Genomic DNA, 26,561 nt, shown 5'->3' with positions numbered 1-26,561 from the left:
CATAGTTTGATTAGATCACGCCAGTTGCTGTTGGTCTTAATCGGTTAATGGCCATAAAGGACCTATTACAGGGTCTGGCACGATCTTACCAACTGTGTAAATGTTAGCCGTTTGTATTTTTATTCCAAAAGCCATCCTTGTAAAATGGGGAAACATCTTACAACTTGGCATTTTATAAACAGAAAACTACAGTATTTCTTAAGGAGGGACAGGGGAATGGCTGTTTATCCAGAACAGACCAGTGTTTCTCAAACTTGCTGCATTGTGACACTCTCCCAGAATGATGATGAAAGACAGAACCCAGCTTCCTCTCAGAACAAGTGATTTATCTGGTGAACACCCTGTAGACAGCTGGCCTCAAGTCCCAGTGGCTGGGTCCTTCCTGGTGATGGTCTTCTGCCTTTCTTGGACAAACTTCCTGAGAAAGAAAAGAAAGTTTTGATGAGGAGCAAGGGGTCTTTTGGCTCTCAAGACAATCTACCAAGAGGCACAAAACCTCCATGCTGGATAGGCTAGTATGCCTGAGGTTTAGAAATGTATGCTTGCAAAAAGAGCACCGGACTAAGAGCCAGAAGACCCCAAAGTTCCCCTATACACTCATACATGGATACACACACATATACACATGAACACACACATAGACACATGCCCACCCACATAAATGCACACATGGACAAATACGCACATGTACACATATGTACACACATAAATGCACTTTTGGACACACAAATGCGCATACGTGGACACACATATGAACACACACACTCAAATGCACACACAGAGGAACTTCCTTGGCGGTCCAGTGGTTAAGAATTTGCGCTTCCATTTCAGGGGACACAGGTTCGATCCCTGGTCAGGGAAGTTCCACATGCCACGTGATGTGGCCAAAAACCAAAATGCACTCAGAGACACACATGCATACAGACATGTGCACACACGCACACACACAAGAGCTCCCTGAAGCTCAAGGGTCAGTATCTTATTCATCTCTGTATAGTGAGGGACCAGCACAAAGCCAGCTCTTTTTTTTTTTTTTTAATTATTATTTATTTATTTATTTTTGGCTGCGTTGGGTCTTCGTTGCTGCGCGCAGGCCTTCTCTAGTTGCAGCGAGCGGGGGCTACTCTTCGTTGCGGTGCGCGGGCTTCTCATCGCGGTGGCTTCTCTTGTTGCGGAGCACGGGCTCTAGGCACGTGGGCTTCAGTAGCTGTGGCTCGCGGGCTCAGTAGTTGTGGCGCACGGGCTTAGTTGCTCCGCGGCGTGTGGGATCTTCCCGGACCAGGGCTCGGACCCGCGTCCCCTGCATCGGCAGACGGATTCTCAACCACTGCGCCACCAGGGAAGCCCCACAAAGCCAGCTCTTAATGCATGTTCCCACAATTACTCACTCAACAAATGTTTCCTGAGCACCAGCTACACATCACGCCCTGGCGAGACAGCGTGAAGCAGGCAGAACCCCTGCCTTCTGGGCGCTCAGGTTCCAGCGGGGCCCGGCTGCCTCATCTGTAAAACGCGGGCTGGGGGCTAGATTAGAGATGGGAGGGGAGACGCGGTGAGGCGGCTCTGCCCTCCCCTGAGGTCTGAGGAGCCCGACCTGGAGCACCCGACGCCCAGGGGTCTGCGCCTTTTCCCCCTCCTGGTGGGTTTCGCAGTTCCGCCTGGAGGTGCCCCTAGGTACCGCCGACTCTCAAGCGCGGTCCACCCGTCCTTGGACCCAGCTCTCCCCCGCCTTCAGCCCCAGAGAGGGGCAAGGCGAGGGTGGCCGGGAGTAGGTTCAGTTTGGCCTAGGGGAGGGGGAGACGACCCACCGAGGTGGCTTTGACCCTACTGTCCCCGCTCCTACGCCCCCGCCTAGCCCTGCTCATCCGCGCGGACGCCACCGCCCTGACCAGGCGCTCCCCGGGACCCCGCTTCGGCCGGTCAAGTCTGGGGAGGGGGCGTGGAGAGAGACCGCGCGCGCTCCGCCCCCCGCCCCCGCCCGGACGCCCTTGGCCGGGGTCCCCTGAGCGCGGGGCCCCGCCCCGCCCCACCCTGCTCGGGCGCCGGGAGCGCGCGCCGGACCTTGCGCCCCGCGGGGGAGGGGAGGGGAGGGTGGTCCCGGAGGGGGCGTCCCGGGAGGGCGGGCCTGCGGGGGAGGGTGCGGGCCCCGCCCGCATGCTGATGAGCTGGGCGGCCGCGTCACTCCGCACCGGCGCCGTGGCGGCGGGGCGGGCGGGAGCCGCGCGCCAGCCGAGCGCTGCCGGCCCGCGCCTCCGTCGTTTCCCCGGGCCCCGAGGCCCGCCCCGCCGCCCCCGAGACTGGGCCGCGCCCCTCTGCGGAGGGTGCCGGGTGCCCCCTGCATGCGCGGCCGCGGGCAGCCCCTGCGCGCGGGGAACCCGGGCGGCGGGGGGGCGCGCTGAGCCGGCGGCGCGGGCGGTGCTGAGGGGACAGCTCCGGGGACGCCGCAGCCCCCGGCCCGCGGCCGGCCGCGCCGGGCACGGTCCCCGAGGCAGCGGGCCCGACGGAGGCTCCGAGGCCGCCGGGCCCGCGGGGCTGCCGCGCGCGTGAGGCCGCCCCCGCTTGCAGCCGCGCCCATGGCGCTCGCCCGGAGGGGCAAACCTTTGCTGGCGGTCAGCATCCTGGTGTTCGGGGGCGTCGTCCTCTTCTCGGTGTGCTGCCGCCTGCAGGCCCGCCCGGAGGGCCCGGCGCAGGCCGCGGACCCGCGTCCCCTGCATCGGCAGACGGATTCTCAACCACTGCGCCACCAGGGAAGCCCCACAAAGCCAGCTCTTAATGCATGTTCCCACAATTACTCACTCAACAAATGTTTCCTGAGCACCAGCTACACATCACGCCCTGGCGAGACAGCGTGAAGCAGGCAGAACCCCTGCCTTCTGGGCGCTCAGGTTCCAGCGGGGCCCGGCTGCCTCATCTGTAAAACGCGGGCTGGGGGCTAGATTAGAGATGGGAGGGGAGACGCGGTGAGGCGGCTCTGCCCTCCCCTGAGGTCTGAGGAGCCCGACCTGGAGCACCCGACGCCCAGGGGTCTGCGCCTTTTCCCCCTCCTGGTGGGTTTCGCAGTTCCGCCTGGAGGTGCCCCTAGGTACCGCCGACTCTCAAGCGCGGTCCACCCGTCCTTGGACCCAGCTCTCCCCCGCCTTCAGCCCCAGAGAGGGGCAAGGCGAGGGTGGCCGGGAGTAGGTTCAGTTTGGCCTAGGGGAGGGGGAGACGACCCACCGAGGTGGCTTTGACCCTACTGTCCCCGCTCCTACGCCCCCGCCTAGCCCTGCTCATCCGCGCGGACGCCACCGCCCTGACCAGGCGCTCCCCGGGACCCCGCTTCGGCCGGTCAAGTCTGGGGAGGGGGCGTGGAGAGAGACCGCGCGCGCTCCGCCCCCCGCCCCCGCCCGGACGCCCTTGGCCGGGGTCCCCTGAGCGCGGGGCCCCGCCCCGCCCCACCCTGCTCGGGCGCCGGGAGCGCGCGCCGGACCTTGCGCCCCGCGGGGGAGGGGAGGGGAGGGTGGTCCCGGAGGGGGCGTCCCGGGAGGGCGGGCCTGCGGGGGAGGGTGCGGGCCCCGCCCGCATGCTGATGAGCTGGGCGGCCGCGTCACTCCGCACCGGCGCCGTGGCGGCGGGGCGGGCGGGAGCCGCGCGCCAGCCGAGCGCTGCCGGCCCGCGCCTCCGTCGTTTCCCCGGGCCCCGAGGCCCGCCCCGCCGCCCCCGAGACTGGGCCGCGCCCCTCTGCGGAGGGTGCCGGGTGCCCCCTGCATGCGCGGCCGCGGGCAGCCCCTGCGCGCGGGGAACCCGGGCGGCGGGGGGGCGCGCTGAGCCGGCGGCGCGGGCGGTGCTGAGGGGACAGCTCCGGGGACGCCGCAGCCCCCGGCCCGCGGCCGGCCGCGCCGGGCACGGTCCCCGAGGCAGCGGGCCCGACGGAGGCTCCGAGGCCGCCGGGCCCGCGGGGCTGCCGCGCGCGTGAGGCCGCCCCCGCTTGCAGCCGCGCCCATGGCGCTCGCCCGGAGGGTCAAACCTTTGCTGGCGGTCAGCATCCTGGTGTTCGGGGGCGTCGTCCTCTTCTCGGTGTGCTGCCGCCTGCAGGCCCGCCCGGAGGGCCCGGCGCAGGCCGCGCGCGGCGCCGGCCGCCGGGGGCGCAGCCGGCACGCCACGGAGGGCGCGCTGGCGGAGCGCGAGGCCGTCCTGCAACGCCTCGACCACCTGGAGGAGGTGGTCTACACCCAGCTGAACGGTGAGCCGAGCCAGCGCCCCGCTCGGGACAGCGGCGCCGGGCGGGGGGACGCGTCCCGTGCTTGGGACGCTGCACCGCGCCCGACCGCTAGAACCTCCGAGGCCCCCAGGGGCCCGCCGGCCAGCCAGGGCTGGGATGGAACTCCTGTTTCTTGGGAGGGAATTAGGCAGGAGGCCCACAGCGATGAAGGCTCCGCGCGGCAGAGGGCACTGGCCTGCTTGGCCACTCACGCGTTCACTCGCCCGGCGGACCCTTGGGGACCGCCCGCCCCGCAGCACACGTGAGGGGAGTCCGCCTTGCCCCCCGAGGGCATGCGAGAGAACTTCTGGAGGCTGTAGGACCTGCGTGCGTTAAGAGCACGCGGTGCCCAGGACAGGAGGAGCTGCGGGGCCCCGGGAGACGTGGAGCTTCGGGGCCTAGCCCGGACCCGCTCCCCTCCCTCGGGGAGGACGCGCAGAGAGGTGGGGCGGTGACACTGCCCTTCAGAGCTGCCCTTTACACGTTGGTGGAGAAAGGTACCCCCGGCCCCTGGGCCCGCTCCGGCCCCTGTCCCGGGGGTGCTCGGGGCTCACTCCGCAAGGAGTCGTGGGCCACGTCTGAGGCCGGGAGCCTGTGGCTCGTGGATGAAGAGGCTCCAGGGCCTAGCAGGGGCTCGGCAGGTGTTAATTACCCGGATGGAGCCTGGAGTCCTTGGAAGCTTCTACAGGACGCCCAGCTCCTGGGGGTGGGCTCCTTCATGCCAAGCAGGCGTGGGTCACCCTGGGAGTCAAGGAGGGTCGGGGCCAGTGTGCAGCCGGGGGGGAGGGGAGGGGGAGGGGTACTCTTCCACTTGGGGATGCGGCGGAACAGAACAAAGCGACCGCCGCTCCCGCGGTTCGCTCGGTGCCGAGGTACCAGGAGAAAGGAGGAGAGTTCGTGCTCACCGCATCCGTGGGCTCCCCTCTGTCCTGTGCTATTCTGGTCTCTGCATCAGCAGACCCAGCAACACCCCTCGGGCAGCGTCAGTAACAGGCTCCCGGCAGGAGCTGTCTGGGAGCCGGCTTGCACAGGCAGGGCCTGTTCTGCATGTCGCCCCCCCGGTGTGAGGGTCATCCCAGGATTTCCTTCTGGAGGCCCAGCCGGCCTCGGAGCAGCGGCTCTGAACCTGAGGCTTGGTGACGCCCGGGGCGCAGGAGCTGTCCGCAGCCTCGCGCACCTGCTCAGGGAAGGCAGAGCATCCTCTGACTTCCCAGGCACCTTCTCACCACCCCCAAACTCCTGGTTTTTCTCTGGAGGTACTCTTGGTGGGCTCCGTGGCTTTCCTGATCTCTGCTGCTGAGCTAAAGCCACGAGGGGAGAAGAGTTTGGTTTAACGCCTGACCGTTCCGGCAGGGATTCATGTGTGGGGAGGCGGCGCGCGCCAGCGATGGCACACAGCTGTATTGAAGTGTATTTGCCAGGGTGTTATGGTCTGTTTTATGGGGAAAGCAGAGCATTATATAAAAACACTGGCAGCGCGTCGGGTTGTGTCACATCACGACGGCCAGCTCAGCACCGAGAGCCGTTCTCCCCACCCTTCAAGGTGAGAAGGGACCAGGATTCTTGGAGGCAGAAAAAGCCAAGACCTTCGACCCACTTTCCCGACACGGATGGGAGACGAAGAAGGGCTTCGGGAAAGTGGGGTGTTATCCCCGGGCCCGCCCCCGCCCCTCCCTCTCCTGTCTCCTGGCTTCTCCCTCCCTCCTCTCTCCCTTCCTCCTCGCTTTGCTCTTCCTGCTTCTCCTCCCACCCCTTTCTCCTTTCTTCTTTTTAAAATCTTTCCTCCCGCTTCCCTTGAGCAAATCTCTTCCTCCTCACCAATGTCCCTCTCTCCTTCTCCCTTCTTTACCCACCCCTTCCTCCAACGGTGCTGTCTCTCTCTCCCCTCCCCCCAACCCCACTCTTTGATGAGTGCGTCTTGCATCCCCCTCTCAGACCATGTGCCTGGCATAGCATCTTACCCAGGGGTCATTCAGTATTTGCTCCTGGAAATGACAAGAGAGCCCCAATCTAACACTCACCCCAGGCGGGTCCCTAAGGATAGGACAGTGCAGGAGTGGGGTTGACCTGTGTTCAGCAGAAGCTGTGTGAAAGCAGTGCTCACCCCTTCAAACTGGCACCGATTCCTGTGTTAAAAGATGTCGCAGAACGGCAAAGAGAATGCTTCCTGGAAGGGGCGAGCCGCTGCCCTTTGCGCTGGTGTCTGTTGTGTTTTAGATCCAAGAAATATGAAATGGATTCCTGGAGTTTCTACTCGATACTAATTCAGCTGAGTTTAGAAAGGAGAGGGAGAAACCCAAACAAAATTGATTTATTGCTTCTATTTCCTCTGCCTTGAGTGCTTTCTAGAAGTACCTCTCCTGGCTTGAAGGAGCTGGTGGGAGGGGAAGGCTGCCCCGGGAGCAGGGTCCAGAGGCAGGGTATGCTCCCCAACTCTCCCCACACCCTTTCTTTAGCTGGTCCAGTGACCTTTACTCGAGACGTCTTGTTGACCTCAGCAAAGACTTATTAAGTGGTGTGTGTAGATTCAAATTCACAGGACCCGGGGGGAAATATTCTTTAAGGAAATGCAGTGTAGTCACACCCTGTATGTACACGAGAGTTTGCTCCTACATTCAGTGCTCAAGGCAAGAAAAAGTGTTTATAGACAAAAATCATCCTTCTGAATATCTTAAATTGCACATAAAATACAGCATCCCTGGTTCCGTTGCCTGCAGCTGGCACAGTGAGTCAGTCTTTCGAAAGTGGAATTGGAGCACCTCTAAGCTCAGTGAGAAGGGAGAGAGAGTCCCATTCAGTTGATCGTATGTTCAAGCCCTTCCGCCTTCTTATGACCCCTTAGGAGCAGAGGCTGAATTCAAGCTGGGGATGGGATGGGAGGGTTTCCATTTGGGTTGGTTGGTTGGTTTTTAAAATTCAGACACATGTGCGTTAATTCCCTCTAACCAGACCCCCACCCCAGCCCGAGTGCTTTACAGTCAGAGGTCAAAGCCATTACAGTCAGAAGTCAAAGCCATGGGCCCATTGTACAGATGGAAAAGCCGAGGGCCAGTGAGACAGCAGGACTTGGCCCCAGGTTGTTTAGAAAGTTAGTGATGGCAGCTGCTAAAAGCATACTTGCTTCAGAATGATCTACATTTCTGCACTTATTAAAAGTTCAAGTTAAAATAACGGAAGGTCCAATTGTGGTCTATCAGGCAACGGCCTTGGACATCTCAGGTGCAGGCCCCCTCCCGCCAGCCCTGCCAACGCCACTTGCCCTCCATTGGGAAGAGGTACTTGTTGCCCCTGCTCTCTCTCAAGCTAAAGACATTCACATAAGACTGGTACTGTTTTACCGTATTTGTGCACAGCACCTGTTCTGCTCTTCATCTCAGGGTGGGAATTTTTGTCTGTCTTATTCACAACTCTAAACGCCAAGGGTCTAGGGAGGTACCTTGCATATAGTTAGTGCTCTGTAAATATCTGTTGGATGAGCGAGTGAGCGGATCTTTCTCTAAACAATTGATTGTTTTTGTTTGGAATAAATTTATTTTAAAAGACAATTGCAAACCACCACTGTACCCATAAGCAGGAGGGGACTATGTGAACAAAGGCAACGGAAACAAAATCATGCTCTTTAATTCCGGCGTGACGCAGCTGTCACCAGAGGCTCTGAGCCAGAGGCCTGCCCTCTCTTTGTTAAAAGGGAGATTCTCAAGTATGGGGGATCTATTGGCATGAAACCAAGACTTTCTCCTTGAAGAAATCGGGAGACTGAGACAGACTTTAAAAGGGGACAAGTCGCATGGCGCGAGTCGATGCTGTTTAACACCGTGTTCGTTTTCTGCCGGCAATCCTGTCCTGCGCGCCGGTCCTGCCAGGGCTCCGACCCCACACTTTGGGAAGCCCGGGTTGCATCAGAGCAGCGGAGGGGCTGGTAGGGGGGTGCGGGCGTGGAGGAAGGGCCGGAAAGAGCGGGGAGCTGGGCTGTCACGTGGCCACGGGGCGTGTGTCCCCGAGGCTGCCTCCGCTGCAGCGGGGCCCAGGTTTCAGATCGGGAAGAGTCTGGCACCCTGAGTTCTAATCGTCGAAGCCTATAGGAGCGGGGGCCAGGAGACCCCGGGGAAGGTGAGAAGCAGAGAGGGTGGAGAGAATGCGTTTCCCTTGGACCCTCGGCCACAGAGGGAACACTAGCTCCTCGTGCAGCCGTCTTCCCCGTGCTGGGTTTCTCCAAACAATTGATTGTTTTTGTTTGGAATAAATTTATTTTAAAAGACAATTGCAAACCACCACTGTACCCATAAGCAGGAGGGGACTATGTGAACGAAGGCAACGGAAACAAAATCATGCTCTTTAATTCCGGCGTGACGCAGCTGTCACCAGAGGCTCTGAGCCAGAGGCCTGCCCTCTCTTTGTTAAAAGGGAGATTCTCAAGTATGGGGGATCTATTGGCATGAAACCAAGACTTTCTCCTTGAAGAAATCGGGAGACTGAGACAGACTTTAAAAGGGGACAAGTCGCATGGCGCGAGTCGATGCTGTTTAACACCGTGTTCGTTTTCTGCCGGCAATCCTGTCCTGCGCGCCGGTCCTGCCAGGGCTCCGACCCCACACTTTGGGAAGCCCGGGTTGCATCAGAGCAGCGGAGGGGCTGGTAGGGGGGTGCGGGCGTGGAGGAAGGGCCGGAAAGAGTGGGGAGCTGGGCTGTCACGTGGCCACGGGGCGTGTGTCCCCGAGGCTGCCTCCGCTGCAGCGGGGCCCAGGTTTCAGATCGGGAAGAGTCTGGCACCCTGAGTTCTAATCGTCGAAGCCTATAGGAGCGGGGGCCAGGAGACCCCGGGGAAGGTGAGAAGCAGAGAGGGTGGAGAGAATGCGTTTCCCTTGGACCCTCGGCCACAGAGGGAACACTAGCTCCTCGTGCAGCCGTCTTCCCCGTGCTGGGGTGCTTGCTTTGGCAGTAGGCAGATGTCACAGCTGAGAAGCTGAATTTGGGGAGGCGTCCAAGGTTTCCCCACCTGCGACGGGGATTGAGACGTCACACGAGAGCACAAGCCACGTGAGGACAGCGAGGGCCTCGAGCTCTGGCACCGGGAGGCCGGCTCATCGGTACCGCTTACGCGACAAAAGTACGAATGACACGCTTGGGTGGAGCCTGCGGGAGGGCGTCGTGGAGGAGGGGCTGGGTGCGAGTCTCAGAAGCGCACGGAAGGTTCCTGAGGCCAGAGAGGGGCCGGCCGCCCTACTGGACCACCCCTTGCCTCCGTGGCCCTCCTGTCCCAGCCCGCCCACCCCTGAGAGCCGGCTTCTCCAGGGGGCTTGGACCACTCCTTGCCTCCGTGGCCCTCCTGTCCCAGCCCGCCCACCCCTGAGAGCCGGCTTCTCCAGGGGGCTTTGCCGAGCCCCTTCTGTGCACGAGCAGCTCCGTTTTGAAGACCGTCTCCCACCTGTAGGGCATGTGCATTTCATCAGAAAGCTTTCCCTATTCATTGTGAGTTTTAATTCCAGAAGTAGCTCCCCGCTGCTTCTGGGGCCTTTCCAGCTTGAGTTCATCTATCTCCATCCTCCCTGAATCTGCTTTATGAGCTAAAATGTCCTGCATTGCCAACCCCAACCGTCAAAGCCACCGTGGCTGAAAGAATAGCTGCGGTTTGTTCGGGATTTAATCACGGGTCCTGGCGGGTCTTGCTTCAAAACGGCAGTATTTAATTGGTTGGCCGGGTCATTAATTGAGTGGCCTTATCCCCCTGCACCCGTCTCACAGCTCCTCCACTGTGGTTGATTTACTACAGAAAGTGAGAAAATAGTCGATGCTCCCGCCTGAAGCCCAGGCCTCACACAGCCTCGGCCGCCGGCGGGGTGTTGGACAAGAGTCACCTTTTCCCTTCTCCTCCGCTGGAGCTGCCTGCAGTTACCTTTCACTCACCCTGAGAAGGTTAAGGGCGCGTGGGTTTTGCTTTTTTTCCTCCTCTTTGCCTGTGCGCCTCTGCCTGCTGCTCTGGCTCTGACCCCAGCTGACCACTGGTGAGTCAGAACAACCGAGGCCACTTCCGTCCACAGAGGGTAGCGCCGTGCAGACCTGGGCCTTGGCGTTTTCAGGGGACGAGAGGCAGGGATGCTTCACGCTGAGAGAAACACCCCTCACGTAACTCCCTTGGGAGGAGCGGACCTCACCGGGGCTGCGGATCCAGCGGGGCAGCGCTTCCAGCGGGGCAGCGCTTCTAGCGGGGCAGCGCTTCCAGCGGGGCAGCGCTTCCAGGAATAATTCACGCAGGCAGTGATCCTCGCCTGCCTGCGAGTGTGCTGGGGCTAAGTGATCGCATTTACAATTCAGCTCAGCAATCTGCATGTTTCTACGTGTCAGCACTATATTCTGAAAGGACAGCTTATCCTTCGTTGGCTGGAAACTCTGCACCTGTCTCACAGCTCCTCCACTGTGGTTGATTTACTACAGAAAGTGAGAAAATAGTCGATGCTCCCGCCTGAAGCCCAGGCCTCACACAGCCTCGGCCGCCGGCGGGGTGTTGGACAAGAGTCACCTTTTCCCTTCTCCTCCGCTGGAGCTGCCTGCAGTTACCTTTCACTCACCCTGAGAAGGTTAAGGGCGCGTGGGTTTTGCTTTTTTTCCTCCTCTTTGCCTGTGCGCCTCTGCCTGCTGCTCTGGCTCTGACCCCAGCTGACCACTGGTGAGTCAGAACAACCGAGGCCACTTCCGTCCACAGAGGGTAGCGCCGTGCAGACCTGGGCCTTGGCGTTTTCAGGGGACGAGAGGCAGGGATGCTTCACGCTGAGAGAAACACCCCTCACGTAACTCCCTTGGGAGGAGCGGACCTCACCGGGGCTGCGGATCCAGCGGGGCAGCGCTTCCAGCGGGGCAGCGCTTCTAGCGGGGCAGCGCTTCCAGCGGGGCAGCGCTTCCAGGAATAATTCACGCAGGCAGTGATCCTCGCCTGCCTGCGAGTGTGCTGGGGCTAAGTGATCGCATTTACAATTCAGCTCAGCAATCTGCATGTTTCTACGTGTCAGCACTATATTCTGAAAGGACAGCTTATCCTTCGTTGGCTGGAAACTCGACAAAACAAAGTCTGTATCCATTTCCGCATCCGATGTCCCGCTGAGGACGTTCCCAGATGGGATCCAGGTCTTGGAACAGTTTGGTCAGCTTCTCTGTGCTGCTCTCAAAAAGCACGGGTACCCTGGAAGGGAGGTTAGCCAGGTGTCAAAGGAGGGAGGGGCAAGGCCGATTCCTGGCGAGATGGGTCCTTGGAAACTCCCCTGCAGGCGGAAGCTCTCCCTCTCTGGAATGCTGGACGGTCTCTTTTATCCGTGTGTTGTTCACTCCTCACGTGTTTCTGATGCTGAGTCAGGAGCGACTGAGGCACGGCTTCCTGCCTCTCGGGCCTGACGTCCCAGGGGGTCGGTGGTGGTGGAATTTGGACCCCGGCACGCTGGCACCAGGGTCCCTGCCCTGGACCGCCTCCCTGGGGATGGACTGGGAAGACGTCAACCTGGTCAGCTCGGTGGTGAGGGCTTATGCCTCCGGCTAGAGCGAAAAGGACTGCTTGTACTTTTAACAGAATAGTCCAGTCAAGCCAGCTCTGGGTGCAGCCTGCATCTGAAACCCGGCAAGCCTCGATTTTATTTCAGAGAAAGAAAGTAGCAGAAAGTGCCTGGGTTATGCAAGGGACTATTTTCACACTATGTGAGCAGACTGTGGAAAATGTGTTAATATTCCATGTGCTTGAGCTCTTAGCAGTGGACGCAGGGAAGGAAAAAAGTTTATCTTCCTTGGTGGGGCAGAGCTTTGCAGCGAAAATGTGGCTACAGAGCCAGACCGCCTGGGTAAGCAGCCCTGCTCCCTGCAGCCTTGGGCAGATTCCTTCACAGCCTTGCTCTCAGTTTCCTCACCTGTAAAATGGGATGAAATACTAATTGTCTCTTGCTATCACTGTGAGAAGTGAGTGAGGGAAGCACGTGAGCTCTTGGGCGATGCCTGGCACGTGGCTCTTGCTCAATGCCTGGCACGTGGCTCTTGCTCAGCTGACTTGGCTGAGGGCTCCAGCTCTCTCTTCCGTTTGCCCACAGTCCCCTGACCTTCCCCTCACCGACTCTGCCAGCCCTGTGGTTCCCCTTCTGATACAGCCCCACCCCTGCAGAAAAATGCATGGCCCCCAGGCATCCACGGGAAGTTGGGGAGGGGAGATCAGGGAGGTGGTTTCATCCAGTTCATACTTTATTCACAGAACCAACGCTGGCTGTTGTGCAGAGCACAGGAGGGGGTGCCCAAAGCTCAGAGCCTGGGTGCCCTCCTCTGAGTTTACAGTTGCCTCCCCCCTACCAGGAGGTAGGGGGGAGGCAACTGCCTGGCACTGTCTGTTCTCTAAGGCAGTGAGTGTGAGTGACAAGAAAGAGCACTGTGTTGATGGGCGGTGTTGAAGGTCAGGAGGGCTTCCTGGAAGGAGAGGAGCTTGGAGCTGCACACTGGAGTTGGATAGACGACCCAAACCCCAACTGGGTGACCGTGGCAGGTCAGTTCCCCTCGCTGAGCCACGGTTTTCCCGTCTGTGAAATGGGGAGGGTGATCATCCTTCCATGAAAGGATTTTGAGAAGATTAGACAAGATGATGCATGTGAAAGTGCCTGACACATAATAGGTCCTCAGAAATGTGAGCAAAGACAATGGAAGGAAAAGAATTGAAATGAGGCAGAATTTGGACAGATGGCTAGCGTGATGCCTGACACATAATAGTTTCTCAGTAAATGTTTGTTCACTGGATGGGTGGATGGCTTTACGGTTGGGGGGAGGGAGGAAGGAAGGATGTTTGAGTGGACGGGGGATGGGTGGGGAGGTGGATGGATGATGGGTGAATGAATATGGGAGGAGACCCCATAGAGGGTGCAAAGCCAAGCAGTGAGGAAGAGGGACAGACATCTGGAATGGCTGGAGGAGGACAGAGGGCCAGGAAGGCGGGGCCCCGCGCACCCTCGTGGAGATGAACAGCTGGCCTGGCACAGGTGTGAGGAGGACAGCCTCGTATCCGGCGTGGCCCTGGTGTAAGGGCGGCCCCGCCTTGTGGCACAGTCAGAGAGCGCTAGGCACTGCCCGGGGCTGCAGGGAGCCCTTGCTGCCCCCGCGTACAGGGCTGCGAGGCACGTGCTCCCTCCCGGGCTGCAGATATCAGAGCAGACTCCTGGCAGCTGGGAGTGAGTGTGTCCCGAGGGGTGTCCCGAGAGCTATCCGGAGAAAATTCACGTGGTTCCGAGACCTGCGGAAGTCACACTGCCAAGCTCTAGGCCTTCATCTCCCCGCTTCCAAGGTGCCTCCGCTGCTGGGAGGGCTGGCATCTCCGTTCCTGACCTGGTGGCCTTTGGGGTCAGGAGGACCCAAGAAGCAGGGACCTGTTGGTCCTCAGTCAGGGCCACTTAGAGCAGGTATCTTCACGCTGCGCCCCACCTCCCTCCGGAAAGGCAGCTTTTCCCGGCCCAGGACTCTACCCCCGACCTGGGGCCCTGCGGCTGGAGGGGCCTCTGGGGATTAGAGGGAACCCCCTCGGGCGGGTGGGCACCACAGGTGCCCAGCCCTCTCCCTGGTCTCACTTCATCCCAGCTCTAGCGAGGAGCCAGGAGGCCACGGAGCCGTCGAGGGCGATTCTGAGGGTGGGTCGGGGACAGGCACCGCATGTCTGATCTGTCCTGACTCGGCAGCCAGCCCTGTCCGCAGCCGGGCTGCAGACTGGAGCCTGCAGACCATCCAGCTCCCAGGGGGAGCTGGTCTTCCTACTGCAGCCTTGCCCGGCCCTCCGTTCCCTCCTCCACCCGAGCCGTAACTGTGGTCGCACGTACCTGCCCACATCTGGCTGCAGCTGTGCCGCTCTGCCCTCGGGTCTTCTCGAAGGCACTTGACAGCGGGCCCATGACTCCCATGTCGTGGTGGGAGTGGCTGGGATACCAAACGTGGGCGAGAGAAACCCAAACGGTAGGGAAATGCGAACAGCCCCTGTGTCCGGAGACATTCGACTGTGTGTTGCCAGAAGGACAAATAACACAAGCACCCGTCGTCCTGGGTGTCACGTGCGCCATCTCGTTCAACCCCACAGCAGCCCTGGGAAGGGGGCACTGCCCCCTTCACCCAGATGGAGGCATACGAAGGCTGAGCCTTTCGCCTGAAGTTAGGCCGTGGGTGGAGGTGGGGTTTGAATTTTGGTGGCTTGGCTCCAGCCCCGCAACTCAAACACATTCCAGCTTTATTTAGGGTGGGAGGGGGAGGGGTTGGACCAGGAGCAAAAGGAGACATCGGACTCTGCCCCGGCCTGGCACTGGGTACTGGAGAGCCCAGCACCACAGCTGTCCAGGTGGCTCAGATTTGAGGGGATGTGAGTGGCTGATACACATTTAGAGAAGCCCTTGACTTGAGACTTCCTAGGTGATGCTAGAGCAGAGTAAGGCTTTTGGCATTGATGGGAAGGAGTGAGTGTACTTTGCATGCGAGAAGGACATGAATTTGGGGGGCCAGTGCTGGAATGCAACGGACTAAATGTCTGTGTCCCCCAAATTCCTATGTTGGAGCCCTAGTCCCAGTGGGCTGGTGTTAGGAGGTGGGGCCTCTGGGATGTGGTCAGGGGGAGGTGAGGTCATGAGCGTGGCCCCCACGATGGGATTAGTGGCCTCATAAGAAGAGGAGGTCGGGATCTCATTCTCTGCGCGCACACACCGAGGAAGGACCACTGAGGACATGCAGGGAGGCCGCCGTCTGCAAGGCAGGGAGCGGGTTCTCATCAGGAACCAAATTGCTGCCTTGACCTGGACTTCCAGCCTCCAGAACCGTGAGAAAGAGACGTCTGCTGTTAGGCCCCCTGTCAGCGGTCCCTGTTCCGGAGCCCAGGCTGACTGAGCTGGGGGTGCCATGCCATGGGGCCCTCTGCATCGCCAGGGTCAGCATAAATTCTTATGCTTGTCCGTCGTTCTTTGTCTGGAAGGACACTCTCCAGACGGAGCTTGGGGCCAACACCCCTGGCTCCAGTTCCGTTTCCTTCGGTGGGCGCCCCGCAGTGGCCCATTCATTCATGCATATCTGCCTTCATTCATTCATTCACGCCTATGTGCCTTCTTTCATTCATGCATGCATATGTGCCTTCATTCATTCATTCACAAGCACCTACTATGCACAAGGTCCTGGGGCTCTGGCCCGAGCAAGGCAGGCAGCCCCTGCCCCGGGATGTCAGCAGCTAGGCCCAGGGCGGGGCCGGGCCCTCTGTGCCCACCCAGTGGGGCTAGGGGGACAGAGCCAGCCTCACTCTCTGGCTCCCTGGGGACCTGAGTGTGGGCTCTGAGGTCTCCTCCTGCCTGTGACCCCCAGAGCGGCGCTGGCCCACGGGACAAGCATTTCCCGGGAGATTCTGCCGTCGGGACCGGAGCCCGATGCAGTGGGTGTGGGGAAGGTCGGGCCCCAGCCACCCTGACATCCCCGGGCAGCTTCGCTCAGAGCCAGGTCACCACTGAGGGGACAGGACGCCCAGATGTCCCCCGTACCCACTCCCCAGCAGTGATCAGGCCCAAATTTGGGGCAGGTTGGCACAAGAGCTGGCCGAGGGACATTCCACGGCCCATGTGCTTTACAGAGTGAAAGAGCTAGGAAGCACATTTCGCCGGCTATTTCCGGTCATCCCTCTTCTCCCAGGCTTTGGCCCCACAAATATTCATATTAGTTGAACATGAGTATCACGTATGAAGATTTATCAAATACTGTATTAGTCCCAGTGAGAATATATTTTACAGGTATTGCCATGTCCTGCAAAATATTCATGACTTCATAGTTTCAGAAGGGCAGTCCGTCTTCCCACTATTGACAATACGTTATTGCTTTGGGTCTCCAGGGAATCTTAAAAGACCTGTCTGTAATGAAAGTAGCTGTTGTGTTTGCAGAGAGCGGCTGAAACTGAAGCTGGGAGGGACGTTATCTTCGAAGGCGAACCAGGGGCTCTCGCTTTAACCTCCGCTTTGTAATCATCAAAATTAATAATCAGGCACGTTAAATCAGCCTAAATTCTCCCGGGGAAGAAAACAGGAAAGCCGGGGCCACCGTTGCCACCCCCCACCCCCCCACCCCCGAGGTCACAGGCACCGGAAGGAGGCCGCCTGGAGGCCGGCAGGTGCCGGGCAGGTGCCTGGGATTTCTCCTCTGCACACTGTGGCGTCCCGCTTGCTGGGTGATGTTAGGCGAGGAGGCCGGCGGCCTCTTTGCCCCGAGGGCAGCGTGAGGGCCCAGCAGCCGGCGGCGCCCGTCGGAAGCCTGTCTGTTCTCGCGAGTGTCCTGGTGTGTTTGCTGCGTGCCGGTCATCGTCCGGAAACGTGGAGCTGCGGCCTCATTGGGGGCCCGGACGGGCAGGATCTGTACCCGCTCCTCCAGGCTCGGGGTTGGGGCGGTGGGGGGGGGGTCTTCAGTGGAGCCCCTCCCACCCCGTTCAAGGCCGGCCGTTGCCCAGGCCGCACGGGGCTCCGTCTGGCCCTCTGACTTCCTCCCCCCGTGCCGCCAAGTCCACAGAGTTCAGAACATCCTCCGGGGAGAAAGCAAGTCCTGGCCTCGTCTCCCAGATCCGCCCCCCCCACCGTCCTTCAGGTTCATCCCGGTAATTTCTCCCCACCTTGTCAGATACTTAGTGCTTTTTCACTATTGCTTTTGTTACTTTGTTTTAAATCTTAGTGGTTTTAGGGCGGCGGGTCAGTCCAACTGGCCTGGCCCTGTGGGGACCCTGCCGACGGAGCCCCCTTCTCTGGGCTGCCAGCGGCCGTGCGTCCCCAGGGCGTCCCGATGCCGAGGCCGTACCTCACGGGCCTGTCCAACCCGGTTCCCCAAGGTGGCTTCGTCCTGCCTCTCCCTCTCAGATTATCTTGTGACCGGCAGCCTCTCCATTTGGGCTGTTTCCTCTCTCAGAATATTGGCTTAAGTTGCTATGACAGATGGAAATCAGTGACTCAAAGAGAAGCTGGAAGCTTGAAAGCCACGCTTCCTTCCAAGTTGAAAAATCACAGCCGCCCACATAGCCCAGGTTTCTGTGCTGGAAGGAGTGGGTTGGCCAAGTGTGAAATGACGCTTCTGGGGGAGAGGATGTTCGGGGCGGGGGGGGTGGTCCTCGGAAGCTGGCGGCTCCATCCACGTCCCTGGAAGACTCTCGGCTCAGGGTGGGCAGCCAAGTCCTCCTTGGGTGGGAGGCCACCGGCTGGGGAAGGCGGCTTGGCCTTTCTTGTTGCAGTGTCCTCTTATTCCTAACTTGAACCCCCTTGCCGTTCTGGGTGAAGAATTCAGAGTCCTGACAAAACCCCAACTGACATGCCCTCACTGCACTGCGCTTTGTTTTTCTCGTGAACATGAAATCCCGAGGCTGCTAGATGTCCTCAAGAGCCCAACCCCATCTGAATTGCAGCTCCCCTCTTCCTCTTGTGTGGCATTCCACCTCATGGTCACACGATGGCTGCTCCAGCCCCAGACATTGAGTCCTAGTTCCAGGTAGGAGAAAGGGGGAAGGGCTGTAGAAAAAAGGCAAAAACCAAAAACAAACCCCACATATACCAGCTGAGTCTCTGCCCCTTTTAGACACGTTTCCCAGAAATTCCACCCAGCAAATTCCATTTAAATTTTATTGACCAGATCTTGGTCACGTGCCACTCCTAGCTGCAAGGTCAGCCCAGGGAGGCGAGCTTTTTAGCTGAATGCATTTCTCTCCTAAACAAATTGAGGTTCTACTGATAAAAAGGATGGAGAGAATAGATGCTGGCCAAGCAACCACAGGGTCTGCAGCTGGACCTTTTCCTCCTCCTCCCCCCCTCCCTCTCCCCCTCCCCCGCCCCTTCCCTCTCCTATGAGCTTCCTGGGGCTGCTATAACAAATGACCACAAACGGGGTGGCTTTAAACAACAGGAATTTCTTCTTTCACGGTCCTGGAGGCCGGAAGTGTGAAATGAAAGTGTTGGCAGGCTGATCCCTCCTGGAGGCTCTGAGGGCGTCTGTTCCAGGCCTCTCCCCAGCTTCTCGTGCCCCCGGCAATCCTCGGCAGTCCTCGGCTTGTAGACACCTAATTCCAATCTCTCTCTCCCTCATCATGTGGCTTCTCCTTCTGTAAGTGTCTCTCTAAATTGTAAGGACGCAGGTCGTTGCATTTAAGACCCACCCTCATCCAGATGATCTCATCCAAAGTCCTTACCTTAATAGCATCTGCAAAGACCCTTTTTCCAAATAAGGCTACTTTCACAGGTTCCTGCTGGACAATGCCTTTGGGGCCACCATTCAACCCACCACCCCTCTCCATCCATCTAAACCAGGGGCACAACCTCTCGACCTCCAGGGCTCCGTGCAAAATCTGCAGGGAGGGCGAGAGAGCAGAGGCCCTGCCTGGGTCAGGGGTGGAGCTCTCGGCTGCAGCCCATCACTGCCCTGTGGAGAAGCAGGCCCAGGAGGCCAGCATGCCAGATCCTTCCAAAAAGCTGGAGTCAGGCTTCCAAGTGAAACCTGCTTGGGCTGATTTCCAAGAGCACCACGTGGGGAAAACACCACGACCCCACAGCGGCACCTCTGGGGCTTCACCCCCACTCCAGCCCCGCTGGTTCCTCCTGTTGGCCGCTTCTCTGCACGGTCTGGACTGTCTGCATTAGCTGAGGGTCAGCGCCCGAGGGTCCCGAGGTGTGCCCAGCAGCTGGAGAATCCCCGGGCCAGGGCTCATCTCCAGAGCAAATGGACTCCAGGGCCAGTGTACCTGGGCGCCTGGACTCCAGGCCTGGCCCTGCCTCCACCGGCTCATGTGGCTCCTCAGCAGATGCCTTCCGCCCCTCCACGTCAGCGCCCGAGGGTCCCGAGGTGTGTCCAGCTGCTGGGCACCTCAGAACCCAGGCACCTGCACTCTAGCCGGCAGCCCTGAGGTTCTGAGGTGCCCAGCAGCTAGAGAATCCCCGGGCCAGGGCTCATCTCCAGAGCAAATGGACTCCAGGGCCAGTGTACCTGGGCGCCTGGACTCCAGGCCTGGCCCTGCCTCCACCGGCTCATGTGGCTCCTCAGCAGATGCCTTCCGCCCCTCCACCCCCCGAACCTCCGGGTCTGACAATCTGTGCTCCCGCCATCCCTGGGGCACCACGGCTCACGTGTGCTGACGGCAGATGAAAGGGCTTCGACTGCGCAGCCCAGGGCTACTGGCAAGGGCTGGTGAGAGCAGACCATCCTAAGACCCCAGCTCTGGGGGCCTCCCCACCTAGGCGGGCAGGTCTCCAGCAGGCGCTCTGCCTGGTCCCCTGCCTGGTCCACATGGCTCCCTCTCTGTCTCTGTCAAATCTCCCCCAACCCTCTCCATTCAGGGACACTTGTGATGGCGTTTAGGGCCCTCCTGGGTGACCCATCTCAGGGGTCTTAATCCCACCTGCAAAGTCCCGTTTACCATTTAAGGCAACGTGTCCACAGGTTCTGGGGATTAGAACCTGGTATCTTTGGGAGCCATTACTTAGCCCACCACACCGGTCCTGGCTAACTAACAGAGACCCTATTTGTTAGTTAACATAATGAGATTTTTTTCCAAAATATGAATGAGTTGCTGATATTTAGAGAGATGAATCTGTACTGCTGCTTTCTCTCAAGTCTAGAAGATCTGGTGTCTTTGGCCCTGTTAGATCTGGAGCAGTGGTCCCTGCAGGTGGGATGTGTGCACCCACTCACCGCAGTCCCCACCCCTCCCTATTGCCCTATGACACATGCCGAACGACAGTCCCTATTTTTTTTTTTTTTGTGGTATGCGGGCCTCTCACCGTTGTGGCCTTTCCCGTTGCGGAGCACAGGCTCCGGACGCGCAGGCTCAGCGGCCATGGCTCACGGGCCCAGCCGCTCCACGGCATGTGGGAACCTCCCGGACCGGGGCACGAACCCGCGTCCCCTGCATCGGCAGGCGGACTCTCAACCACTGCGCCACCAGGGAAGCCCCGACAGTCTCTATTTATCATGAAATGCCATTGTCATTTTTCTCGGGGCACAACAAGAGAAAGCGTCTGGGAAACGGGCTCCAAACTCCTCCCTTCAGCTCCTGAGTCGTCTCCTCAGCTGCACCTTCCTGCTGTCCTGCCTTCCAACCCAGAGTCAGTCCCCTGCCCCCCGCGTGAATAGCGTCTCCCACCCGCGCTCGGATAGAGCCATCTCCTCGCCACTGCGTCTTCCAAATTATCTCTTGTAATTAGAAAAGTGTGCTCCCTCAGGTCGTGGGAAAGGAACTTCAAATGATTATTCCATAAAAGTAGAATTGCTGTGGCGATCGGCGGCCTTTCACATAAGTGCACGATCCCTGCCAGTTACCGCAGAGGTGATGAATTTGAGACGGTTCACCCAGGCTCTCAAACGGAAGACACTTTACCTCTGGAAAGTCAAATGCTTGCCTCTGAAGCCAAATGCGTTTCACCAGAGGCGTCCCCTCGGGCTCTGGGCAAGAGCAGCAGAGCAGAGAATGTTCTGGAAGCAGTGGGCACCCCGACGGGCACTGCATCATAGGAGCATGCTGGGACTTTGGATTTGGAAAGGACCTTGAGTTGTGTCTGCCCCTCGGAGCCTTGCTTTCCACCCGACCTTGACGACTTGCTTCCTACAGCTCGGGACCCACCTCTGCCCCCTCCGCCTGGGCTCCCAGCTATCTGGGCCCCTGGGGGAGCCACCCACCCACCAGGCCCCTGTGCTGGGGCCTCGGGCCCTGTTCTGCCTTGGCCAGCTCAGCTCCTGTTTACCTGGGGTGGGCTGGAGTGCACCTGAGTGGGCCACCCACCCGGGCTGGGATGGAGCACACCTGAACGGGCAGCCTCCCTTTGTGTAGACCAAGATGGCCCTCAAACCCCTTATTCTTGGTGCTCAAGATATCAGAGGAGGGGGCTGTGTCTCCTGGTTATTAATCTTCCTGGGGCACGTGCCCACCGTTGGCCAGTGTCCAGGGGATGAAGTGTCTCATTGGAACCCTGTGGTGGAGAAGGCAGGCCGCATGGGTGACAGCCATGGAGAGGGCCGGTTCCTGAAAGAACTAGAGAGGGTCTGCTGAGGTCGGGGGGAGAGAGAGGGAGGGAAGGTACTGGGTCATCCGTGTCCACAGGCCATCTTGCCCGCAGGGAGCCCTCATCCTCTCCCACTGGGACACCACCGCCAGACCGTCAGACTCAGCGCAGGCCCCTCCAAGCCCCCTCCCCCCAATGGTTAGTGTTCCTGCCCCTTCTGTGGGCCCATTTCCTGTAGGCTCAAAAAGCTCCTTGGAGGCTCCAGGAGGCCCTATCTGAACCCCCAACCTCAAGCTGCGGGGTCAGCTGCCCTGTGTCTTCCCGTGAGCATGGCTGACCTCAGCACACCGGCCCACGATTGCCTGTTTGTGTGACTGTCTCCTGCCCGGACAGTGAGCCCCCTGAGGGCAGGCATTGTGCCTGTCCCCCGGGTACCTACGCACAGCACCTGGCACGGCTTTTGGCATTTGAGATGCTTCATATATTTTTGATGAATGGATGAAGCCACAAGATGAGATTTTATGTTTGCAGTCATAAAAAGTTATGCTTATGCGGAATTTTTGTGACATAAGAAAATGCTTAGGATGTAGTGATAAGAGCAGAGCACTGAAATACTGATATTGGTTTTCCCTGTGGGATGAGACCCTGGGTAGTCCTGTGGGCGTGTGTGTGTGTGTGTGTGTGTGTGGCTTCAGAATTTTCTGCAATAAGTATTTGTGATCTTTTCAATCAGAAGAAATGCACTTTCTAATTAGAAAAGTAAGAACATATGTTGCTGGCAACAATATAAAACAAACCTGAACTTTCTGGAAAGTAATTTGGCACCAAGACCCACAAAAATATTTTATCCTGTTGACCCAGCAGGTCTCTCACTCTCCGAAATAAGGAAACAAACCTGAATGCATAAAATAAATAAATAAGTCAATGTATAAGCACATAGGAACTGTTAAGTAAACGTTTAAATATCGTGGTGGTTTAAAAGGTGATTATTAATTATAATCATTATCGAGTCACATACAACAGCGTGGGAGGCACCGACAATAACCTTAAGTGGCAGCAAGAGCAGGAAGCAGAATTGCCCCTTGGTGCCCCCCCCGCCCTCCCCAAGGGCAAAGCAGAAGCGGGGAGCCAGTGGGCGCCGGGGGAGGCTGGGTCATCCGGTTCCCACTGAGCTGGAGAAGCTTCCTGAATGCCAGTTGGCAGCTCATCTTTTGAGAGAGATGTGCGGCCCCTGTGGGCGTGCAGAGGGGTTCCATAGATCTCCTGACCAGGGCTCGTATTCAGTCTGGATGCTGTGACGTGGCTGCACCTGGCCGGTCCTCGTGCCATGCTGACTGTGGGTGTTCCCAGCACCATCCCTGCCTCTAACCTTGACTGGCATTCCCCCCCACCCGCAGAGGGAGCCCCTTACCTGCCTGGGGGGGGTGTGCGCAACCAGGAGCCCAGTGGACCAGCAGGTGCTGGGAGCGCCTCCGGTGGCTCATCTGTAGTGTGGGCCCGACGCTCACCCCAGCGCCCTCCACCTGCCTGGGCAAAATGAAACTCAGATGTATTTCACTAAAATACTACCACGAGGGTGCATCCTTCCTGCCCGGGGTGTAGTGCAGGACCTTCCTTTCAGGAGATGGTAGTCATAGTGACAAGTAATTGTAATTAAAATGTCCTTGATGGCAAAGTGAAAAGCTGGTGGCCTTTATGAGTCCCCTCTAAGAAGCTTCTTTGAGATGCTTTGAAGTTTACAGCACGTGGCTAAGAGGCTGGGCTCGCCACCTCCTGGCTCGGTGGCCATGGTGAGCCTCGGTGGTCTCCTCCGTGAAGTGGGGGGATGAAGGCACCTGGCACAGAAGGGTCCGTGGGGGGAGTAAAGGAAGCAGGTGTGGGCAGCGCCTGGCACGGGCGAGGCAGTGCCTGGCACGGGCGGGCCAGTGCAGCGAACGTCAGCTCTGACCTCCAGTCCCAGAACTGCGTTGAGGATGCTGGCTTTTGTTCCTTTTGTCAGAAAAGCTGTCCAACAGAAGTTTCCGAGCTAATGAATGCAAATTTCCCATTGTTCTCAAAATCACGTCTATTCAAGGATGAAATGACAAGTTTGCGGCACCCTCCACTGGAGGAGGAGGTGGAGGGTTTCAAACAGGAACAGCAACCCCCCTGCTCCTGTTAAGGAAGCCGGCTGCCTCTGGAATCTGCGCCCACATCCGCGCAGGTCAGCCTGACGATGGTCTGAGCGTCCATCGGATGTGAGGGATGCTCCACCTCGGCGCGTGCAGTTCTCAGGGGCCGCTGGCTGCAGGTCACGTCCCAGCGGGCGGTGTGAGTGGCGGGTCTGTGTGCTCGTTTCCTGGGGCCACCCTAACAAAGCACCACAAGCGGATGGCTGAAACAAGAGTCGTTCGTTCCCTCACGGCTCTGGAGGCCAGAAGTCTGCAGCCAACGTGTGTGCAGGGCCGCGCTCCCTCCGGAGGCTCCGGGGGAGGATCCTTCCTGCCTCTTCCAGCTCCTGGGGGCCCCAGGTGTCCTGCGCCCGTGGCCACATCACTCCCAACTCCGCCTCTGTGGTCTCATGGCCATCTTCTCTGTGTGTGTCTGTGTCCAAAATTCCTTCTTCTTTTAAGGGGGTCGAGTCATTGGGTTAGAACCCACCCCAATTCAGGATGCCCTCATTGTAACTGACTACATCTGCTAAGGCCTATATCCAAATAAGTTTGCACCCACGGGTCCCAAGCGTCAGGACTTGGGCGTATCTCTGGGGGCCACAGTTCAACCCAGAACCGTCTGGAGAATCTGGTTTCTTGCTCTTTCAGGGGCCCTCGCACTGAGGCTGGCTAATCGGTGCAGGAGCCCCCAGAGGAAGGGCAGGAACGAGGGCACTTTGCTGCCTCCCCACACACCCAGCCCCACCCCTCCGGCCCCGGCCCCGGCCCCGCCCCGCCCCGCCTCAGGCCCCACCTCCGGCGCCCCCCCTGGCCCCAGCCCCGCCCCCGGCCCACCCCGGCCCCGCCCCACACCCGCCCCACACCCGGCCCCATCCCGGCCCCACCCGCGGCGGGCTGCTTGGTGAAGCCAGGAGCTGAGAGATGTGAGGACAAAAGCCCAGTGCAGGCATGGCTCCGGCAGGCCTCGGCAGGCCCTACCTGGCCATCGGTTCAGCGGGCCTCGGACCCTGCGGTAACGGCCGAGCCATCTTTAATCTTGACAATTTTCTTCTCTCTCCGTTTGCCCTCATTTCCGGGGGGTACCAGTCAATCCCGCCTCTTTAGAAGGAATTCTTTGGGAGAAAAGATGTGAGTCAACGCTGGGATGCGAGAAAAGAGGGGGGATGAGAGCTCCGGGAACCCTGCGGGGAAGAACCGACGTGCGCGACTTTCCTTAAAAGCGGAACGAGATCCGTGGGTTCTCAATCAGGGGAGCGGTTACAGATCTTTACTGCTCCGGAGCCCACGATGGGGGCTATGAGAGCCCCGCGGCGGGCAGCTCTGACCCCTTGCCTCCCCGCAAGGGTGCTCTGGGGGCCAGCCTCTGAGGGCCGCTGCAGCCTCCTCTGGGTCGGCCACCACCGCAGGGCCAAGAGGGCCCAGGGCGAGGCCCAGAAGGTGCCGACCCGGGACCCTCCCCTCGCTGCCAGCCCCACTGCAGCCCAAAGGCAGGGTGTGCACCACGTTCCCGTCTGCAGTGCGTCTTGTACCCGTGGCGGGGTGAAAGGCGGTGAGCGCCTGTTCCACGGCAGAGGTCCTCCGAGTGGGGTCCCCAGCCGGCAGCATCAGCAGGCCCTGGGGGCTTCTCGGAGAGGCCAATTCTCCTGCCCACCCCGGACCTGCGGAATCAGATGCTCCGGGTGGGCCCCTGCAGTCTGTGTCCTCCAGGGGTCGCTGCCCACGTTTGAAAACAGCCATCTAAGGGCAGCTGTTCCTCCGCCGAGCCCCCGCCTCCAGGGCCCAGCAGGAGAGTGGCTCAGGGGTACAGCCCCTTGGGGTTGGCGTGCTGGCTCCCTGCCCACCCTCTCTGTCCGTCGGGCTCAGTCATTCATTCTCCATCCACTCTCCCAGCTCACGTCCCTCCGGGCTCTGTGGCTGCTGGGAGATCAGCAATGAAGAACACGGACAAGGCTCCCTGGGCTTTGGTTCCAACGATGGCCGGTGTCCAGCTGGTCCCACCAGCACGTCCGCAGCGGTGCTTTTGCGGTCATTTGCGGACGTGGGCACCTGGCACATGGCTGATTCAAGGAGCAAAGTCGTGGAGGACCTTGAGAGACGGGGACCCTGAAGGCGGGCGTCTCCCTGAATCCTGCACCCCAGGCACCTCACCCTAGTCCCAGCTCTGCCGTGAGGAGTGTCTGCAAGAGGAAACTGGACCCCATCTCACGAGGCAGGTGACTCGGAAGCTCCTAGGAGTCAGCAGCACACAACAGTGAAGCGCCTTCCCTTGGTGCCACATTGCCTGTGTACAGATGCACGGTCTGGTGCTTGCAAGCTCTGTGACCTTGAGCAGGTCGCTGGGCCTCTCTGGGCCTCAGTTAACTCATCTGCAAAATGGGGTGAATTACAGCCCTACCTCACAGGGGTGTTGTGCTGGTATCTAAAGGACACATGCTGGCTGAATGTTACTGTTATCATTCTTATACGTTCATCTTAAAAAGCTGTACAGAAAGTCAAGGTGCAAAGCTACGGCAAACCGAAAGATGCCTACTTCGGGGAAATTAACAGAGTATCAGGAAAGCAATGACTACTGCCTTGACGTCTGGAAATTCTTCACTAAGGGCACGGGTTCAGTTAGTGATAGAGTTCCACTTCGGGCCTCATGGTCCCTCATTGCTTGTCTCCACAGTGAATAATGTTTACATAATCGCAGTGTGGCAAATGTGGACTCCTCTCTCGTTTTGGAATCAACCCATGGACAGATCTGCGGAAAGCCCAATCGCAGTTACAGAGCGAAATGTAGATGTTACAAATGGTCTTTGACACCATAAAAGGGACGGCACAGCTAAGCGGGCGACGCAAAGGAAATATATACCCCTGAAACAAATATATATAACTGAAACTTTATACCCATTGAACAGCAACCCCAGGAGTATGTTAATTTCTCCTGTAACCTGGTAAGGAGTCCATAGACAGCAGCTAAAGTTGATACTTCCAGAAATAGAGCCTTAAGTGTTCCTTTTAAGGTCACAAAAGTAACCACCAGAACAACTAAAAATAATAACATAGCTAAGAAAAATCAAGGGAGGCAGGAGCGGGATGTAGGCGGTAGGGGAAATGGACTAAATCCTCATCTTTCATGCCAGGAAGTCAAGGGAAATAGTCTCTGGCTGACAAAGCAAGAACTAGACCCATAAAATTACTGTGCGT

The 26,561-nt window shown here is 59.0% G+C and overlaps 1 protein-coding gene and 1 long non-coding RNA gene across 11 annotated transcripts in view; one reads left to right on the top strand and one right to left on the bottom strand.

Annotated features, from left to right (window-relative positions):
• Positions 1 to 1,067: 1,067 nt before the first annotated feature.
• Positions 1,068 to 2,647, bottom strand: LOC114484356 (uncharacterized). The gene is made up of 3 exons (XR_003677138.2): positions 2,599 to 2,647; positions 1,389 to 1,524; positions 1,068 to 1,300 (listed from the first exon to the last, which is right to left on the bottom strand). It is a non-coding gene; the product is annotated as an uncharacterized lncRNA (long non-coding RNA).
• Positions 2,648 to 3,981: 1,334 nt separating this feature from the next.
• GALNT9 (polypeptide N-acetylgalactosaminyltransferase 9) overlaps positions 3,982 to 26,561 on the top strand; it is a 106,475-nt gene continuing 83,895 nt past the window's right edge. For 8 of the 10 annotated variants that reach the window (XM_028480416.1, XM_028480415.1, XM_028480414.2 and 5 more), the window contains exon 1: positions 3,982 to 4,222. In XM_028480416.1, the coding sequence (XP_028336217.1) occupies positions 3,982 to 4,222 (241 nt within the window). Of the gene's footprint in view, positions 4,223 to 9,010; positions 9,067 to 25,299; positions 26,309 to 26,561 lie in introns of those variants that run through there. The other 2 variants (XM_028480419.2, XM_055080510.1) reach the window with 2 other exon arrangements.

This window comes from Physeter macrocephalus, chromosome 19 (genome assembly GCF_002837175.3).
Source record: "Physeter macrocephalus isolate SW-GA chromosome 19, ASM283717v5, whole genome shotgun sequence".
NCBI lineage: Eukaryota > Metazoa > Chordata > Mammalia > Artiodactyla > Physeteridae > Physeter > Physeter macrocephalus.
The sequence above is the reverse complement of the archived record's forward strand: the minus strand, read 5'-3'. Positions and strand labels throughout refer to the sequence as shown.